At 41.1% G+C, this 21,229-nt stretch overlaps 1 protein-coding gene across 1 annotated transcript in view; it reads left to right on the plus strand.

The window, feature by feature from the left end:
• Window positions 1-21,229, plus strand: part of FRAS1 (Fraser extracellular matrix complex subunit 1) — a gene marked incomplete at its 3' end in the record, with an annotated part of 456,967 nt that overhangs the window by 406,692 nt on the left and 29,046 nt on the right. The window contains exons 56-63 of the mRNA XM_079718352.1: window positions 334-678; window positions 2,216-2,376; window positions 2,924-3,071; window positions 9,988-10,193; window positions 13,791-13,947; window positions 15,885-16,085; window positions 17,638-17,825; window positions 19,276-19,551. Coding sequence (XP_079574478.1) covers window positions 334-678; window positions 2,216-2,376; window positions 2,924-3,071; window positions 9,988-10,193; window positions 13,791-13,947; window positions 15,885-16,085; window positions 17,638-17,825; window positions 19,276-19,551 — 1,682 coding nt within the window. The remainder of the gene's footprint in view (window positions 1-333; window positions 679-2,215; window positions 2,377-2,923; window positions 3,072-9,987; window positions 10,194-13,790; window positions 13,948-15,884; window positions 16,086-17,637; window positions 17,826-19,275; window positions 19,552-21,229) is intronic.

The raw sequence follows: 21,229 nt of genomic DNA on the forward strand, positions 1-21,229 counted from the left end.
ACACAATTACTTTGCTGCTTAAAGTACCAAATATGTCTCTTATCTCTCCACCTGCTGTGGTCTTAGGTGGTGGGCAATGAGTCTCGTGAATTAACAGAGCCCAAAATTCACAGAATAGGAAATCCATTTCAGGTTGTTTGGTGAAGTATCTGGAGTATATTAGATCCTCAAGTGGTTTATACCACAGGCTTAAGAAACTGCAAAGCAGGAAGGTTTCTTTGAACAGAATATAGAATATGTCAGAGAGAATCAAGCCTGTCAAATTGCCAGAGATTTCAAAATCTGAGACGTGCTCATTCAGATGCTTTGGTTTTCTTGCCATTTGTATTTCAGGGGATTCAAGCAGCATTGTATCTGCAGTTTGCTACACGGTCCCTAAGTCAGCTATGGGAAGTAGCCTGTATGCTCTAGAATCGGGCTCTGATTTTAAATCTAGAGGGAGGTCTGCTGAGAGTCGTGTGACATTCGGGCGTGGTGTCACCATGTCCACCTGCGACGTCATGCTCATTGATGACAGCGAGTATGAAGAGGAAGAAGAGTTTGAGATTGCCCTGGCAGATGCTTCCGATAACGCCCGCATCGGAAGTGTGGCGTCGGCCAAGGTGCTCATTACTGGTCCCAATGATGCCTCTACTGTGTCCCTGGGCAACACGGCTTTTACTGTCAGCGAGGATGCAGGTAATGGAGAGCATCTCTGGGGTTCCCTCCTCCATCCCCTGATCCCTTCCTTGAACAATTTCCTCTTAGTTTTGAGAATGCCCTTAGGACATGAGAATGCCATTCCTCAGTGACACCGTTGTCAGTCTGAGGAAGGTAATACTAGGCATCAAGACCAAGAATGGAAGGTAGTGAAGAATAAGGAGTTCCATCCACTTGTCTTGCTCTGGTTACTGATGGCAGGGAGGGATCTGGCTTAGAGTTCACTGGTTGACCTCTGTGGTCCAGAGGGAGGGCGTGGTGCTAAGCATTTTCTCTTGTGAAGGAGGGGAATGCAACCTGTTGAGGATGGAGGTAAATTATTTAGTGTACTGCTAGCTGTCAAAACAAATAAATGCAAAGTTTCAGTGTCTTAACAAATGGAACTTTCTCATTCATATAACAGCCCAAAGCAGTCAGTGGGCAGATTTCTTCCACCCAGGCCTCTTCCCTCTTTGGGCTCCACAAGGATCTCAAAGTCTTCTGCATGCTGCTGGCAGACATCCTGCAAAAGAGGCAGCAGATATTCTGAGTATCTGCTGATCTGAGCCCCCTGATCAAGACCTTGCATCTCTTTGAAAGTGAAATTCTGAGGGATAGTAAAAACTAATATTTTGGAGCACTTACTGAATGCCAGCCACCATGCCATGTGCATTCCATTCATTCTCATTTATATAGAAGAGCAAATGGAGTCCCAGAGAAATTAAATAAATCATCAAAGACCAGCTAATATGGCAGAGCTGGATTAGAACCCAGACCTTCCTGTTATACCATGTTTCCTCTCCCGTACACCAAATGCCCAGCCATGACTGCTTGTCACCTCTCAGCTTATTGGCTGGAAAAATATGACTGATGGGCTTGTCATGTAGCTTTTCTCTGACCTTGATTGTGAAAACAGCTAGAAATTTACTCATGTATCATTAGGACCCTACAAAGTCTGTTATCACAGAGACCAGAAGATGAGCTTCTTCCTAAGATAAGCAGTAAGTACATATGGTTTAAGTAATGTGTGCACCACTCAGATAAAATAGGGAAATCACCCAGTTAGGAACATTTAATTAGGAACATTCAGCTCCAGGCTCCATAGAGTCCCCTAGCTGGTTTTTCCTTAACTGGCTATTTTCTAGCTCATTCCTGAGGCCCTAGTCTCTGAGTTTCTTCTCCCTAAATAGACTTGAGATGTTTTTCAGTGGACCCACCTCTTCTCGGTCCATTGTTCTTCTCCTGTGAACAGTCTCCTCCGTGAAGCCACAAAACCACTTTCCCCTAAGGGCTGTCTCTCCAGCACCACCTCCCTGAGGCCCTCCTTCAGGTCTGCTCTTGATCTTAATGTCAGTACAAAGAGGGGTGGTGATGCCTCTCAGCCTCCCTCGGAGGGAGCACAGGAACATCACTGAAGGTGGACTAGGCAAGCTAACAGGCTGAAGCTGCTGCTGCTGTAAGGGAGGACATCGTTCTGAAAACCGCACCCATCTTCTAGTTCAGGGTTGACCACTGAAATGTATGACTCTCAATTCAGGCACGGTGAAGATCCCAGTTATCCGCCACGGGACTGACCTTTCCACCCTCACGTCTGTCTGGTGTGCAACACGGCCCTCGGACCCAGCTTCCGCCACTCCAGGAGTTGACTACGTTCCCAGCTCTAGGAAGGTGGACTTTGGGCCAGGTGTCACTGAGCAGGTACGCATACAGAGGTCAAAGGCCAGATGGGTCTGATCATGTTGTCTTTAGTCTGTTCTCCAAACTCTCTGGAGGATTATAAAATATCAAAATATTATGATCTTCCCGTTCTTCAAAAACACAAAGAACAAACTTAGAGAGATCTTCGAGAAACTCTCCAAGTGACATTTTCAGCATCTAATATCCAGCACCATGGATTTAGGATAGAAACTGCACTAGATTGATGCAAATATCTAGAAACAAAACACCTACGGTATGTGATACAGAGATGATCATTTTATGGATTTAAAAAATTTAAGACCACTGAAGAAAGACAAATTGTCACCTTTGCCCTAATCTCCCAAAGGCAAATGAGTGTTGGTTGGTGAGCATTCTCTAAGATTTGCTTTGATTTTCCCTCTCTTTTTTAATTTTTTAAAAATTAAAGGTATAATTGACATATAACATTATATTAGATTCAGGTATACAACATAATGATTCAATATTTGTATATATAGTGAAATGAACACCACAGTAAGTCTAGTTAACATCCTGATTTTTCTTCTAGTATTGCACCTTGACCATCTTGGATGACACTCAATATCCTGTGATTGAAGGGCTGGAGACATTTGTGGTTTTCCTCAGCTCAGCGCAAGGGGCCGAACTGACCAAACCCTTCCAGGCTGTCATTGCAATTAATGACACATTCCAGGACGGTAAGAGATTGGGTATGCCAGCTGGTGGTTCAGGCCAGATTTCTATTTTTTCCTTAACATCCATGTATATGACATTGGAACTCAGTCACATTTTCATTCAAGAAATGTGTGTGTGTGCGTGTGTACATGAGTACACACGCACACACACACTTTTACATAGAAATATGGGACAGAAACAATCATTCATGTTTCTGGCATCTGCTAGGCACAAAAAGATGTACGGGCATACTTTGGAGATATTCCAGGTTCAGTTCCAGGCCACCACATTAAAGTGAACATCGCAATAAAGCAAGTCAGATGAATTTGTTAGTTTCCCAGTGTATATAAAAGTTTACATTATACTGTAGTCTATTAAGTGTGCAATAGCATTATGTCTAAAAAAACAATGTACATACCTTATTTAAAACATTTTGTTGCTAAAAAATGCTAATCAGCATCTGAGCCTTCAGCAAATCATAATCTTTTTGCAGTAGTAACATCAAAGATCGCTGATCACAATCACCATAACAGATATAATAATAATGAAAAAGTTTGATATATTGGGAGAATTACCAACCTGTAACACACAGACACAAAGTGAGCAAATGTGGTTGGAAAAATGGCCCTGATAGACTTGTTCAAGGCAGGGTTGCCAGAAATCTTCAATTTGTAAAAAACATAGTATCTGCAAAGTACAGTAAAGTGAAGTGCAACCCGGTATGCCTGGTTGAGTTGTGTCTTCAAGAAGCTCAAGGTCTAGTTGGGGGATCAGATCCTTAGAAAAAAAATAATATATTATGATAAATGACTTAATAGTGTGATAAATGACTTAATAGTGTGATAAATCCAGTAGTGTAGGGGCAGAGGGGACTGAACGGTAACTATGCGTGCAAGAATCATAGAAGATTTCACAAAGGAGGTGATAGTTAAACAGTCTTCAGGTGTGGTAGGAGTTAGTTTATCTAATGGATAATAAAATAAAGCTTTGTTAAATGGAGAGCTATAGTATACATAAGGTATAAAATTTTGAAAGACACATATTTGGAGAACAGTGAGATGCTTACTTTTGCTTTGAGCCTGGCAGGAGGTGAATGGAAGAAAATGAAATGGAAAGACAGGTTGGAGACAAGTTCTAAGAGGTCTTATGTTCCAATGTCAGGAATTTGTAGGTAAAGGGGAGCAGCAGATGCTTCTGAGCAGAGGAGTGGTGTGATTTTTGTTTGAGGAAACTAATACTGGCCATCTTATGGGTGATGTGCAGGAATGAATAGACACAGGTACCTGGACAAAAATATGAGTCCCCCCTGAAGAGCTGACCTAAGTAACAAGATGATGAACAGGAAAGGATTTCCCCAGTTCTTCTGGGGAAGAACTGATGAAATCTGGAATTGTCAGATTCTAGAGTTGGGTGGAGAAGATCAAGTTAAACTTTCACCTCAAGCAGGAGGACCCTCGTCAGCATCCCCGGTGATGAATATAGAATCCATGATTAAACTCTTCAGTGACTACAGAGTCACCAAAGAAGGAACTGGCAGCCCAGCAGGATGATCTTTAATGTTTTGTTTTTAAATAACCTATTCATTTATGTAGTAAAAAGAGCAAACAGCGAAAAAAGGTATACTATGAAAATTGTCTTCCTTCTACCCTGGCTCCAAACCCTCCAGCTCCCCTCCCTGAAGACAACTATTTTAACCCGTTTTTTGTTATATATTTGCCTATATCCAAAGTAGTATGTTATTTTAGACTTAGGTTTCTTGAGGTCTAACTTATATAAGTTAAAATTCACCCACCACCACAATCAAGATGTTGAACAGTTCCAGCATCCTACAAAATTCTCTCGTGTCCCTTTGTAGTCAACCTCTCCGCATCCCAAGCTCTGGCAGCTATTGAGCTGTTTTCTGTCCCGGAAGTTTTGCCATTTCCAGAATGTCATAGAAATGGAATCATGTAGTAGGTAGCATCTTGAATCTCACTTCTTTCACTTAGAACACTGCATTTGAGTCTTCCATGTTATTGCAAATATGAGTGGTTCATTCCCTTTATTGCTGAGTAGTTTCTGGTGTGAATATAGGTTTTCATTTCTCTGGAGTCAATACTTAGGAGTGGGGTTGCTGGGTCATATGGGTAAGTGTTCGTTTAACATTATTAGAAAGAGCCAGCCTGTTTTCCAAAATGGTTGTAACTACTTTGCATTACCACCAGCGTTGTATGAGAATTCCAGTTGCTCCACATCAGGTTTTTGTGGGGCTTTTTAGTTATTCCAGTAGCTGTGTAGTGAACGACTAATGACATTGCTCTCTTTTCCGGTGCTTACTTGCCATCCATATATCTTTTTTGGCAGAGTATTGTTCAAATATTTTCCCTATTTTTTAAGTTGGGTTTTCTCCTCTATTACTGCATTGCTGTAGATTCTGGACAAAGATTTGTTTTTTTGCAAATATTTTATCCCAATCTGTTGCTTGTTTTTTGTTCTCTTAACAATGTCTTTTGAAGAGCAAGCGTTTTTTACTTTTAAGTGTTCCCATTTATCGATATTTCTATTACAGATTGTGCTTTCAGTGTTGTATGTAAGAAATCTTTGCCTAAGCCAAGGTTACAAAGATTTTCTCCTGTGTTCACGTCTGGAAGTTTCGTACTTCTAAGTTTTATATTTAGGTTTATGATTCACAAAATGGTAACTTTTTAACCATGAACGAGATAATAACAATTATACTGTTTTATGTTGCGTGTTACCTCAGAGTTTACAGAGTCATCTATTAAACATTATCTCATTTTCTCATAATCCCATCGCTTTACTCTTATTTCTATTTTGTGGATAAGGAGACTGAGAATCAGGGAAGTAAACATACACCCAAAGTCTAGTAAATGGAGGAACCAGTGTGCATTCTAGGACTTTTGGCTCCAAGTTCATACTCTTTGCACTAGGTTCTATTTGGTGCAGTTGGAGAGTATGTGGGACTTTTTTTTCCTTAAAGAAGTTAAAAAAGAAGAAAAAAGGAAATTCATTTATTCTTTTTATTCTTGAAAAGGCTTCTTATTCTTTTACATGAAAGGATAGTTAATTCCCCTCTGATGAAGTGGAAAGTGAATGGAAAGTCAGGAATCCTGAAATATAATCCCCGCCCACAACTTCCTTGCTCGCTGGCCTTCCTTGCTCAGTGGCTAAGGTTACTGAGCCTCATTTTGTTCATCTATAAATAATGATATACCTATAAGATTGTTGTAAGGATTAAATTAGTTAAAATATGTGAAAATACCTACCATAGTACCTGGCACATAGTAGATTTTATTACATGTTAATTTCTTTTCTTCCTGATGCACCTGTAATTTGTCCCACTTGCCAGCAGGACTCCAGTAACACACACAAACTTCATTGCACTCTGATCAACATAGAAGATTCCATTTAGATTATCCTTGCGTTCTATGGATGGGCATTAGGGTTGCAAACTTAGAAAATGAATATGTTAAATAAAATATCACCTTTCAGGAAGACTACAACAATATATACTCATTCAAGATATTTATCACAGAGAAAGAAATCTGCAAATCTATTTCAGTAACCTTTGCAGTGTTCACCAATTATTTCTGTTGGTTATCCTTCCCAGTAACTGCTGGCTTTCGTTGAGTTCCTTCAATGTGCACATTCTAGGGTAGAAAGATCTCTAATTACTTTACCTCTAATCCTCTCCAACTTGTGAAACTGAGGTGAAATAACTTAAGATCACAGAGAGAGGAGGTGAGGGAGTGAGAGTTAAAGCCCAGGTCTATTCTATGCGAGTCCAGCCCTCTGGTTTTATACTCTACCATGCTGACTTTTCATTCTGCAGTTTTAGCTGGCCACTGCCGCTCTATGTAACAATGCTTAATGTCACTCGAGATCCTTATAGAGTCAGCTTCCAGCCTTTCAAAGTGATCTTAGCTCCTTTTATCTTTCTCCACCGGGCTGATTTCAGGCCCTTAAATCATCTAAGTAGCTCATCTCAGAACATTTTCTGTTTTCACCTTTCTCTTCTGCTCTGATACCTGGAATTAGACTTTGGTGTTGCCCTGAAGACTGCTGAGCAAGGCAAGAAAGGCCTTGTAGCCGCTGCTGCACCACACCCCTGTGTATGTATGTAGCTGTGTCCCACCTACTCATTAACTCAAAGAACCAGAGCCAGGATTTTTCCTAAATCTCAGACTTAACCATCACCCATAAAGAGGCCACTGCATTCCAGGCAGTTGGTGTTTGCACTCACTTTGTCAGTTACTAAGAAGATTGGCGGGGAACAACGTTGGTTGACATTTTCCATGCCTAAGACTGGTGCTCAGCACTGGGGTTACAGAGCAGTAGAGAGCAGAGTCCTGAAATCTATTTCAAGACACAAGACTTACACAAATAAGAAGATAACTACAGGGCTTCCCTGGTGGCGCAGTGGTTGAGAGTCCGCCTGCGGATGCAGGGGACACGGGTTCGTGCCCCGGTCCGGGAGGATCCCACATGCCACAGAGCGGCTGGGCCAGTGAGCCATGGCCACTGGGCCTGCGTGTCCGGAGCCTGTGCTCCACAACCGGAGAGGCCACAACAGTGAGAGGCCCGTGTACCGCAAAAAAAAAAAAAAAAGAAGAAGATAACTACAAATTGATTTTCTCAAAGAGGTGTTGACAATAGTGCATGATGCCCACTGAGAGCCCATAAGCCTTCACAGAGTGGTTTCCATTTCCCATTCAAACACCCCATCCGTGTGGAAAGCAAAGGGGTTCTGCAGCCAGGCAGAAATGACACCCCACAGCCGGCGCCCCTACTTCCTGTAGAGACTGCAGTGCCTTGCAGGGTTGTCAAGAGGATGAGAAATGATGTGTATGGAAGCCCTTAACACAGTGCCTGACCCGGGCTGGGCCCTTTGTATGCCATAACCCCCACAGATAAATGTCTCCAAACCCACCCATTGCCTGTCCATTGGCTCTGCTTCAGTCTCCCACTGAACTGGGGGCTCCTTAAAAGCAGGGATTTTTGCCAGAAGGCAATCATGAGGAGTGTTCACCCAGTGCTTTCTTTTCTTTTCCTTTTTTTTTTTTTAAAGCAGATAAGCGTAGGAGTAAAGGTTAATACATGTTAAATAGAGGGAAAGGAGTCTTTTACATCTCAAGAGGAATCTGGGGTTGATTAATACATGACAAAACCCAAACATTACCACTTAGCTTTTAACTGACCTCCAACTTGATGCCTGTCAGACCAGCAAGAAAATCAATCCAAAGCATTAGATAAAATCTGCCATGAGCAGAAAAGCTTTCTTGCTTGTGTTGCTTTTTACCTAGCAACAAGCTTCCTTCTTGTCCTCATGCAAGGTCATGTCATTCCCACCCACCTCTTAATAGCACAGATGGTTGTCCTGGATGGAAAGAGCCCCAAATGAATAATGTGCAGGACCTGATGCCAAAGTCACTCATCTTTTTAGAGGTATCTTCTGGGTTTTTCTTTAGTGATAAATGGTAACTGTTAGGCTTAGCTCAGATAATGGATCTGTTTTATATTTGCTAATGCCAACAGTTCTGAGCAGTGGACAGGCTGGAGGCAAAGAGAGCTTTCTACATATTGACTTGCAGAGAGCTTGGTGCTCATCCCTTCTGTTCCTTCCTTTCAGGTTGGGCAGGGCACATCCAGGTTGTAGCTGGGAAATAGGTGGCTATAGCTTTAAGGTCAGCTTCCTGCAGCCTCAAAGACTAATTTGACATATGACTGGATGGACTCCCTCTGTGTGTTGTCCATTAAGAAAATAATAACCAGCACTCAACAAAATGTTGGTCTCGAAAGGGGACATGTCTTAATGCAGAATATTACTTAAGGCCTTGTAGAAAGTAAGGAAGAAACACTGATCCATTATATTGAGAAGCCTGAAGATAGGGGCAATACAAACCATAATAAAATAATTGCTACCCAAATTTGAGTGCCTGCTGTTTGCCAGATTCTGTATTGAGCACCATGCATACCTAATCTCATTAAATTCAATCCTCCCAATAATTTTACAAGTTAGCTATTAACATTTCCAATTTACGTATTTAAAAAAACCCAAGGCTCAGAAAATCTCAGTAACTTGCCCTGTGTCATTCCGCTAATAAGTAGCAGGGCTGGGATGGAAATTCAGACCCGCTTATTCCAGAGCCCTTGTTTTTAACCACCATTTGGCTACGGTCCTTTCCTAAAGTCAGATGAGGCCATGTGAGTTGTTAAAGAAGAGGTAACCCCACAGCAGTAGTCACAGACTGGGGCCCACTGGCCAAATTCAGTTTATGGATGTGTTTTGTTTGGCTCCAATAATTTGGGCCTGTATGGAATTTCTTTTTACTATTTTAATTGCTTGCTATTTTAAAATTTAGGAGCTATGACATAAAAATGCAGATCTCTGATTTTGTTTGAAAATAGGAAGACCTGCCAACAAAAGAATGAAGCTGAGGGGCAACCCCCTTTAAACATTACCTGCTCCTTCCTCTTTACTCATGTCCCTTCTCTTCCCTATTGTCTTCCTGGCCCAGGACCAATGTGAGTGGCTATTTCTCATCAGGCTTGCACTGCTGTTTTCCTTTTGGTAGCCTTAGAAGGAACCTGATCTTTTCTGGGTCTTCAGGTCTCTATCAGAATTTTCCACATGGCCCATTTCTTTATTTGCATCGCCTGTCTGTATTTGAGATGGCGACTATTGTAAGAAAGAAGCTGAGCAAAAACTGGTGCAAACTTGATTTGTTCTATTTTGCTGGAACTATACTCACAGTGGAAGCAGTCCCCTTGTCCTGAGAGTAGCAGCCAGGCCTTGAAATCTGCTGACTGCTTGTAGTTTATCAGCCTCTGGTGGCCCTTAGTGGAGCTGTCCTGCCAACTGGCTGCCAGTCCTGCCAAGTGGCAGCCAGCTCCTTCAGCATCCCACTAACGATGCCTCTGTCTTTCCTTCTGCTCACCCAGTGCCCAGCATGCAGTTTGCCAAGGATTTGCTCCTAGTGAAGGAGAAGGAGGGTGTCCTACACGTACCCATCATTCGGAGTGGGGACCTGAGCTACGAGTCTTCAGTGAGGTGCTATACTCAGGGCCATACAGCTCAGGTCATGGAGGACTTTGAGGACAGAAGAAACACAGACTCTTCACGGATTACATTTCTCAAAGGGGAGAAAGTAAGTGGATTCCTGGTGGCTGAAGAATGGGATTCCCTCCTTCCCTGATGCTTTTATTTGTCCATAGTGAAGTAATTTAGACAAATTCTGAACATCCTTGGAAGTTTCTGATTAACCGTTCATTCTTTTAATGATATCATCTCTTCTATGTGGTTGTCTTCTTTGTCTCCCACTTATGACCAAATACCTATGTCATTGGCTGAGCTGGGATATTTAGATGATGTAGAACATTTTTGGAATTTAGCAGAATCAAATGACTGGGGACTCCTCTTAATTTGAACCTACATGGGAGGTGAACACACTCCACTAACGTTATCTAGAGAAGGAGGAGACAGTTCTCTAATACCTGGGCCCCTGTTCCAGGGCAACACACGTTCTGGCATAGGACCAATAGTACAGGACTGAACACCTGTTCAGTTGAGCACATTCAAGACAGTGGAGTATTCTCTTGGCAATATAATGAAAAATGATACTTATGGACACAAGAACTCCTGAGAAACTCCAGTCACTAAGTGTGGCTGCATCAGACTCAAAGCTTGCAACCTCAGTGTATATCCAAAGCATATATTGAATGAGAATCATATTTCTCCATTTTTGGATCTCAGTTTCAGATGATTGAGTCAGTTGTACCCCTTGTTTCAAGACATGCAGTCCCCATTGGTCAGTTCAAGGCCCTTCTCTTTGTTTTGTTGATTTATTCATTTCATTTTACCCCTACTCTGCAGCCACATTCCCTTCCCCACCTCAGAGGTAATCAATTGATTGTACTTAATGTGTATCTCCCTTATTTTGTATTTGTTCTTTAAAAATGTCTGGTTCTTTATGTATATAATTTTTATTTCTAAAACTGCTACTGTGTTATATCTTTTTCAAATGGTTTCTGCGTTTACTCAGCAATATGTTTTAGTATCTGTGCATGTCATTTTTGTGTCTATCTAATCTGTTGCTTCAAACTGTTGCCTAGCATTTCATGATGTGCATTTACTACCTTTTACCCATTCACTCTCAGCAATAGACAGTGACAACCCTCAGTTTTAGTGCCCAGTCACCTCCTATCATGCTGCCACCACTAACAGTGCTGCAGTGCAAAGCCTCTTATATGTCCACTTACACACCCGAATGGGGATTTCTTTGGATAAAAACTCAGCAGCAAAATTTCTGGACCACAGGGCATGAAAGTACTTAATTTGAAAAAATAATATCAGAATACTTTCCAAAGTGCCACTAGCAGTACATGAGTGTTGCTAAAACCCTACATACTCTTCAACACTTTTTCAATTACTCATCTTTTAATGTTTACTAATCTGGTATGTATAAAGTTATATCTCATTTTAATTTGCATTTCTCTAATTAATACTATTTTATATGCTTGTTAGTTCATTGAGTTTCTCTTATGAAAATCTATTATTTTTATCCTTTGTTCCTTATTTTATTGTATTGCTGTCATTTTCTTACTGATTTGGGGTACTTTCTTGTATATTCTAAATATTGATCTTAGTATTAATAATCCTAAATAGTAACATTAATCCTTGCCGGTTTTAGATGTTTTAGATATTGTAAAAATAGTGTCTTTCTCTGTCACTCATCTATTACCTTTGCCCTTGGTGTTCTTAGTTGAACAGAAATCTTTGTTTTGATATAAGCAAACATGTGAAATTTTTGCCTCATGATTAGTTCTTTTGAAGCTTAGCATAAAAAGACTTTACACATCCCAGGTCACCCAAGATTCTCCCTCCATGCTTTACCACCAAAAAATAAAAATAAAAACTTGATAGCATCCTTATTTGAGACTCTCAAGTCTTTCACACCTTCATGACTCATAAAAGCCCTGTCTTAGTTATGTATTTTATGGGAATTTTACTGGTGGCAGGTTGAAATACGTGTTTAAAACACATATAGGGCTTCCCTGGTGGCGCAGTGGTTGAGAGTCTGCCTGCCGATGCAGGGGACACAGGTTTGTGCCCCGGTCCAGGAAGATCCCACATGCCGCTGAGCAGCTGGGCCCGTGAGCCATGGCCGCTGAGCCTGCGTGTCCAGAGCCTGTGCTCCGCAACGGGAGAGGCCACAACAGTGAGAGGCCTGCGTACCGCAAAAAAAAAAAAAGAAAAAGAAAAAAAAAACACATATAAATACTATAAATACAATCTTCAGCTTTGAGTCTGCATGTCTGTATTTGTTTTAAGTTCAGAAGAGGATTCTCTGCCTATCCAAGAGGCAGTTTGTAATTAAATAAAATTATAAAGAAAATACAGCTTAATAGTCTAGATGTTACCCACATGGCAATCTCTCATTCGTAAGCACATTTTGGAATCTTCATCTTCTTTGTCATGCTAATCAATATGTCTTTGGAACTTGTCATTCACTAGAATGTTTTATTTTTTAAGATATACCAAAGTGTCGATACTAGATTCATGCTTTCCATAAAGAAATTCTTATTGTAAGAAAGATGTGGTAGGGATAAAAAAGGGAACATTCTTCAGGGACTTAAAACCAGTTCAGCAAGCCACAGGTAAATGTTCACAGAGATGTTCTCCCTCCATCTAGTATGAATTAGGAAGTATGACAGTGAAACCTCTATATCCACATATCCTTTGCAATATGGTAGTATAATGAATTTAAAATGGTCCAACTAAAAATAATCACACTTCATATCACATGACTCTACAATCGAGGCTGCTCTGTTATCTAAAATGTCGTGACCTGGGTTTCCCTTGTGGCGCAGTGGTTGAGAGTCTGCCTGCCGATGCAGGAGACGCGGGTTCGTGCCCCGGTCCGGGAAGATCCCACATGCCGCGGACCGGCTAGGCCCGTGAGCCATGGCCGCTGAGCCTGCGCCTCCAGAGCCTGTGCTCCACGGCGGGAGAGGCCACAATGGTGAGAGGCCCGTGTACCGCAAAAAAATTAAAATTAAAATTAAAAATAAAATAAAATAAAAAGTTGTGATCTTATTTTACATTTTGCCAGGAAGACAAGTCCTCAGTAGAGAATATTCAGTTTAGGAAGCGCTTGATTTCTTTTCATCCAACAGGGATTTAGATTGTGTTCTCAGACATTCAGTTCTCAGTTTTCAGATGAGCCACCATTCGGCAACACATTTGAGAGTTCTGTAGCTTTTAAAGGTGTCTTTAGCCTAACAGGAAGGCTTTCTGAGTTCCTTATAAGATTCTTCAATTTTCACAAAGGAAAAGGAATATCATTCAACTCTCTAGGAAGTCTAATCCATATGTTAAACCCTCACCATCAGAAATCTACCTATCATAACATGTACAAAGGTACACATGAGCCCAGGAAAAATGTGGGAAAGCACACAAATGTTCTACAGATGCTTTTTAGTGATTCATTTTATTGTTTTTTGTAACTCATGACCAATAATTCAAAATTGTTTGGAATGTTTAATACAAGTCTCCACATATAGGTAGGTCCACTCAGGCATGAACTGTTAAACATTGTATTTTATAAATGAAACGGTTGGGATATTTTTGAATCTGTGTTGACTTTTTGATGCTACAAAGAAGAAAAATCATTTTCTAGGGAAAGCCAAGCAAATTATTGATATCTCACTGCAAATTTTAATCTTTCTTGTGCCCTTGGCTCTAGATGAAGAACTGTACTGTCTATATCCACGATGACTCCATGTTTGAGCCTGAGGAACAGTTCAGGGTCTACCTTGGCCATCCTCTTGGGAACCACTGGAGTGGAGCCAGAGTTGGAAAGAATAACATGGCCACCATCACCATATCCAATGATGAAGATGGTAATGGAAGAAATTGCCTTTAGTTACTCTTAGGTTGATGGGACATGAACTGATGTTTTACCGATAACATAATTATAGGTGTTTTGAAAAATGAAAGCACTATAAAAGTGTCTACTGATAACAGTCTTAGAGTATTTATATAAAATATTGGCAGCAAATGATCACTGTCTACAGAGCTCCAGTGTTTTAAATCACATTGTTCTCTACCACATCACCAAGAGATAGGGAACAAGTATGGTTAAACGCTAGGACAGAGATGCTAAGACAGACAGAGAATAAAAATGTTTAAGTCACTGCAATTCACGAGCAGGATTGGAAATACAATAAGAATCAGTTGAATCCAATGAACTGATTTAAAACGCTGCCACCTTTCTGGAAAAGTCTAATTTCTCAGTTTTCTTCTCTCTAATTGATTTGGTCTACTAACCTAAAAAAGCTTAAATTCTTTAGTCAGGTGTCAGCAAAGAGTGACCCAGGCACCAAAGAAAACGAAATCTGTTTCAAATAAGGACATAATTGTTTTATTAAAATAGGTATTTTAATAAATGGACAATAAAACTACAAATAGTAACAGCTGTTTTTATTGAATATTGACTGTATACTAAGAACCATTCTAAGCATATAATACTATTTCATTTCATTTCATTCTGACAGTAGCCCCTTGAGGTAGGAGTTATTATCCCTATATTATAGGTAAAGAAATTGAACCTCAGCAAAGTTATATAATTTACGTTCTTAGTTACACAGCTGTAAGCAACAAAAGTGCATGTAGAACTTTATTTTATCAGATTCTAGAATCTATGCAAGAGTCAGTGAGACTCTTAGGGTTTCTAATATTAAAATAGGGACTAACTTGGACATTGGGAGAAAAGCAAAAAAACCAGCCTTGAAGTTGAATTAGCCCTTTACCCAAGGAGACTCAGGTTCAAATCCTGAACCTCTCCTGTTCACACAGAAAACCCAATGACTGAAGCTCAGAGAAGTAACAAGTTCACACTATGTTACAGTGACACACCTCAATTTCAAAGAGCGTACACAGAACTATATCTCCTACAATTAGGAAGAACTGATTTTCTGAGAGAGAAGGAGGGAAGTGAACATAGAGACATCAGAAATTTCTGTAAGAGTCTATATTTTAAATGGTATAAGATTTGTAATTGCTCCCAATTTTTCCATCTTCTTATCCCACTCTCTCCAGCATTACCACATTGCCCTTCCTCATGAGAATATAATACAAAAGAAGGCATAGTTTGAATTAAAAAATAAAATCAACAATTAATCATTTCATAGCAATGAGGATAGTACCTCAAATCAGATTGTGTTAGGAAATCTTGTGTCCCTGAATTATTGTTGTAGCCAGTCACTATAACTACTCATCCTTAACTAAATAACCTGTGAGAAGTTAGGAAAAGCTAAGCACTGGGGAACTGAGAGCACTGGGAGGGAGGATCCAAAAGATCAGAGATGAGAGAGAGATTTGGTACATTTGAGCATTATATAAATGATATTCATATCTCATAGATGAAAAGGAGTTGGTTCATAGAATCAGTCAATAGATATTTATCAAGGGCTTAACTGTGTCTCTGTCCCTTGATAAATTGTGCAGATTTAAAAACATGCTGTGAGCTATAATGCCTAGATGGAAACTTGGACATCATGCATTTCAAACTGCTTAAAAATATTTCTTCCACTATATTGTTTTTAATAAGAAATATGTGAGAAACAACTCCTGCAGAATCACAGATAAATTCCTTTTTCCAAAGTATTGCTTAGGGGTAAATACTGATTGATTTTTATTGACTGTGAGCTATTTTGCCTTTGTATTGTTAACTAATGTGAAAAATTCCCTCTTGTCATTAGAAGGTGTTTTCATGGGAGGTGGAATTCTTTGTCACTTTTCCAACTTGCTCTTGTTTTCCTAACCTTGTTTCCTTAAGCTCCCACCATTGAGTTTGAAGAAGCTGCATACCAAGTCCGGGAACCCTCAGGGCCAGATGCCACGGCCATTCTGAACATCAAGGTGATCCGCAGAGGGGATCAGAACAGGACGTCCAAGATTCGCTGTAGCACGCGGGACGGGTCAGCCCAGTCTGGTGTGGATTATTACCCAAAGAGCCGAATCTTAAAGTTCAGTCCTGGTAATTGAATGCCAATCCCAATCTGTAGGTTTTACTTAAGAGAGAGGCAAATATCTTATATTTGAAGAAAGGAATGAGCAGAAAAATGAAAGAGAGAAATAGTATTTCCAACAGCATGAAGTACTTATTAAGCACACATTTGAGATTGTGGGAGTCTTTAAATTTTCTAATTAGTAAAAATGGCATGGTAAAGAAAGAAAAATGGCCAAAGAAATGTTTTACTTCAGAACATCCTAGGCATTTTGGCTCATTCAAAAGGATTTTTTTGTTGCTGCTGTTGTTAGCCTATGATTTGGTTGAGCAATGGGGGCACTTGATTTTTTTAAAATATACATGATTTTTTGTATATTTTTGAATGTTGGTCATTCAGCAAACATTGGTACAAACCACTGTGCTGGGCCCCTCGGGGATTACTAAACCCAGAAGGCACAATCTCCATGCTCAAGTGGTTTGACATCTACTAGGAGATGCTATGAAGATGAGTCAGGGAAGAAGGATGGGATTCAGGTCACAACCAGCTGTTTAACTGTCTGATATATTTATTTAATGGAAGGAATGAGACAGAGGAGGAGTTGAATTGTATGCTTGGCTTTTTCCCAGAACTTTCTGGAGCAGTATAAGGTGAAAAGGCTGTTATAGAGCCTGGCACCATGTGTGATGTAGCCAGAAGTGGGCAAAAGTGATAGAAGGCCTTTTCAGAGATGTCTTAGCAAGTGGAGGGAGAAAATAACTCCCTTGGAAATGGAGGGGAGCAGTCTCTGTATGTCCCTGTCACCCACTGGAGCTTCAGAGGGCTTTCGGCTCCATCCCATATGCGTCTGGTTCGTGTTTACAGGGAAGATAGGTGCCCTTCCTCCACATCCTCACAAGGACCTCTCTTCCAAGTGTCTTAGCTTTTTCCTTTTCTGCATAAGCATCTGGGGGAAAGGCAGGTCTTAGAAGTAACCTAGCCCAGATGTCTATAGGAGAGGAAGAGGGCACTTTGACTACTGCCTGAGATATCTGCACCTTCAGAGAATCACTTTACAGAAAAGGAAGGGAGTTTCTGAACTCTAACTCTCCCCATTCCAGGCTGCCAAACCTTCACATTATTGTCTTTGCAGAAATGGCCTAGTAGGTAGCCCTTGAGCTATTGGTCCCCAGGAGACAGCTTTGAAGGATGGTGTGCAAGCACTCAGCCACGCAGGGACTCATGCTTAAATGTAAAGGGGAAAGAAAAGTTAGGCAAAAAACCTCATAGCCAGGGTGGAGTGTATTTTGGCTCACAGATTTTTATAACCACCAGCTAGTGTCAGGCAGGGGCCATTAATCCTCATGTGGTGTTGCATAGTAAATCTGCAGTACTGAGCCTCCACCACAGGTGGGATTTGGCCAAGAAAACAGATTTCTCACTTGAGATGGGGCTAACGTGATAAGCAGCCACTACATTGATGGGATACCTCTGAAAGGAAAGGGCATATTTCAACCTAAAGCCTCAGCAGTGCCAACCTGCACTGTCTTAAGTAGGTCACTAATGAGGACCTTTGCCCTCTTTGTTCTGTCCTTGGCGAAGGTGTGGATCATATCTTCTTTAAAGTTGAGATCCTGTCCAATGAAGACCGGGAGTGGCATGAATCGTTCTCCCTAGTCCTTGGCCCGGATGACCCAGTGGAAGCTGTTCTTGGTGATATGACCACTGCCACAGTGACGATTCTAGACCAGGAGGTGTCAGGGAGCCTCATCCTGCCAGCGCCGCCCATTGTGAGTCTCTCAACCCAAAGGATCGTTGCTTATGTCCTAGTAATTAGATAAGAACTGGAGAGAAGCAGGACTTCCAATGCTGCACGTCTTCATTTTTCTAACACAGTGATTTTCTTTTTTTGTTGTTGTTTAACATCTTTATTGGAGTATAATTGCTTTACAATGGTGTGTTAGTTTCTGCTTTGTAACAAAGTGAATCAGTTATACATATACATATATCCCCATATCTCCTCCCTCTTGCGTCTCCCTCCCTCCCACCCTCCCTATCCCACCCCTCTAGGTGGTCACAAAGCACCGAGCTGATCTCCCTGTGCTATGCAGCTGCTTCCCACTAGCTATCTATCTTACATTTGGTAGTGTATATATGTCCATGCCACTCTCTCACTTCATCCCAGCTTACCCTTCCCCCTTCCCGTAACACAGTGATTTTCAACCAAGAGTGAGGGCTCTTGTCCTTTCCCCCAAATCCCTCACTCCCATCACCTCTGGGGAACACTTGGCAATGTCTGGTGACATCTGTGGTTGTCATGACTGTCACACTAGGTGCTATTAACATCTAGTGGGTGGAAGTCAGGGAAGCTGCTAAGCATCCTACAATACACAGGACAACGCCAACAGCAAGGAATTATCTGGCTCAAATGTCAGTAGTGCCAAGGATGAGAAACCTTGTTTTGACATAAGAGTGAGACCAAACCATACTGAGACCTTAGTCTGATAAAGACAGAAGGTGCAATACAATTGATCTTCTCATTTCTTTGGTGGGACCTAGAAGAGTAAAAAAGGAATATTACCCCATATCTATTATCCTACATACTCACCACATGCATAGAATTAAGTATCTGCAGAAATGTACCACCATGTTTCCCAGTTTGGGGATGAACAGAATGAATGCACCGACTTCACAGTTAGGAGGAAAATGTGTAGAGGTTGCCAAGAATTTAACCCATGATAATGAGCTAGTCTTAATAAGTCTTATAACCTCCCTCGACTAGTCTCATAGAGTAAAAGGATCATTTCAGCATGTGTCTCTTCTTTGACCATGGAAGAAATATACTACCTTTATTTACTCCTGTTATGCCAAATGTGCTACTGCATACCATGAATAATTTAATGCAACTTTAAACTAGTAACTGCCGTTTATGATATAGTTTTGGTTACTGTGTATGGGGGGAGGGGAGAGTATTTTTCACATGAGTGTTAGGGCTCTGAATTAGGAATGAGACCAATAAGATAATAAAGCTTTTAGCTCACGAGGGAGGAAGATGTTCTCCACCATTAAAGATCTGCAGTATCTTTTAGGGACGCCTGGCCAAGCATTGTTAAAACTTCTGCTATATTTTAAAGAATCTCTAGGAGTTAAGTGATCTCCTGAATCTCTGGGGAAGGGAGCCTTGTTTCTCTGACCTTTCCAATACCCACCCCGGGCTGAAGCTTTGTTGCTCCTTTGCAGGTTGTCACACTTGCTGACTATGACCATGTGGAAGAGGTTACCAAGGAGGGAGTCAAGAAATCCCCCTCCCCGGGCTACCCACTGGTCTGTGTCACCCCCTGCGACCCCCATTTCCCCAAGTATGCCATCATGAAGGAGCGCTGCAATGAGGCTGGCATCAACCAGACGTCCGTGCAGTTCAGCTGGGAAGTGGCCACCCCCACTGATGGCAATGGGGCCCGGTCTCCCTTTGAGACCATCACCGACAACACGCCATTCACCAGTGTCAACCACATGGTAGGTCTGTTTGCGGAGGGAGAGACCTGGTGCTTCTCTCTGTTACTCCAACTCTATCAAATTTCTTAAGGTCCCTGCGTGGCATTTGGTATAAAATAAACAAATAAGCAGGTACACAGAGTACACACACAATCTTTTTATTCTTACATATAAGGAAAGATAATATGGTGTAGTAGAAAGAGAACTAGGCTGATACTCAGACAACCTGTTTCCAAACCTTGATTCTGTCTGTTCTTAACTACATGATGTTACGAGTTCACTTAACCTGCTAAGTCTCAGTTTCCTATCTACAAAATACCAAGTCCACTTAATCCACTTGACAAGGTCATTGACACATCAGATATATAAAAGTGATCTATATTGGAGAGGGTGTGGAGAAAAGGGAACGCTCTTGCACTGTTGGTGGGAATGTTAATTGATACAGCCACTATGGAGAACAGTATGGAGATTCCTTAAAAAACTAAAAATAGAATTACCATATGATCTAGCAATCCCACTACTGGGCATATACCCAGAGAAAACTATAATTCAAAAAGACACATGCACCCCAATGTTCATTGCAGCACTAGTTACAATAGCCAGGTCATGGAATTAACCTAAATGCCCATCGACAGACGAATGGATAAAGAAGATGTACGTATATATATGTACATGTACATATATACAATGGAATATTACTCAGCCATAAAAAAGAACAAAATTGGGTCATTTGTTGAGACATGGATGGATCTAGAAACTGTCATACAGAGTGAAGTAAGTCAGAAAGAGAAAAACAAATATCGTATATTAATGCATATATGTGGAACCTAGAAAAATGGTACAGATGAACCAGTTTGCAGGGCAGGAATTGAGACACAAATGTAGAGAACTAACATATGGACACCAAGGGGGGGAAGTGGTGGGGGGTGGGGGTGGTGGTGTGATGAATTGGGCAATTGGGATTGACATATATACACTGATGTGTATAAAATTTATGACTAATAAGAACCTGCTGTATAAAAAAATAAAATTAAAAAATATTTTTAAAAATTAAAAATAAAAGTGATCTATAAATGAAGTAAGTCAAAGATCCCAGGTAGGTACAATTAAGGATTACTGTTCTTTTCATATCTCTTAAACCATTCAGTAAGGAGTAGGGTATAAACTCCTTAAGGACATGGACCGAGGGTTCTCCCACACTTGTATATCCATCCCAAAATAGCCGCCACATTGATGGCACATAGTAGGGACCAGTTACTAAACAAAATGAGAGGATGCTTGCTAAGTGATCAGCATTTTTCAAAGCCCTGTGAGAGGACATGAAAAGAGGTTCCAAATGCAGTTGCTGTCCTCAGCGAGTTAGGAGGCCAGACCCACACGCCTGCCACCTTCAGAGAGCAGTGAACAGTGGTGGTTCTCCCGACCTCAGGAAACAGTCCATTACTCTGACTCTGCTCCTCACACCAATGAAGTTCTTCACAGGAAGAGCTGTAAGCAGTGGAGAGTCAGGCTCCACAGAGTATCTGGCACATCGTAAGCGTTCAGTAATTTTTGGGTGAAATGAGTGCCATTAATAAGCTTGGAAATCAGAAATTTCCTTCCGGCTGAATTTCTCTAGATTTTTCCCTACAAACCCACAGTTTGTTCTCCCTTTAAGAAGTGCCTCATGTGGATGGGGCCCTAGTGGAGGAGAGCTGTT

Source organism: Hyperoodon ampullatus (assembly GCF_949752795.1).
Source record: "Hyperoodon ampullatus genome assembly, chromosome: 1".
In the NCBI taxonomy this organism is placed as follows: Eukaryota; Metazoa; Chordata; class Mammalia; order Artiodactyla; family Ziphiidae; genus Hyperoodon; species Hyperoodon ampullatus.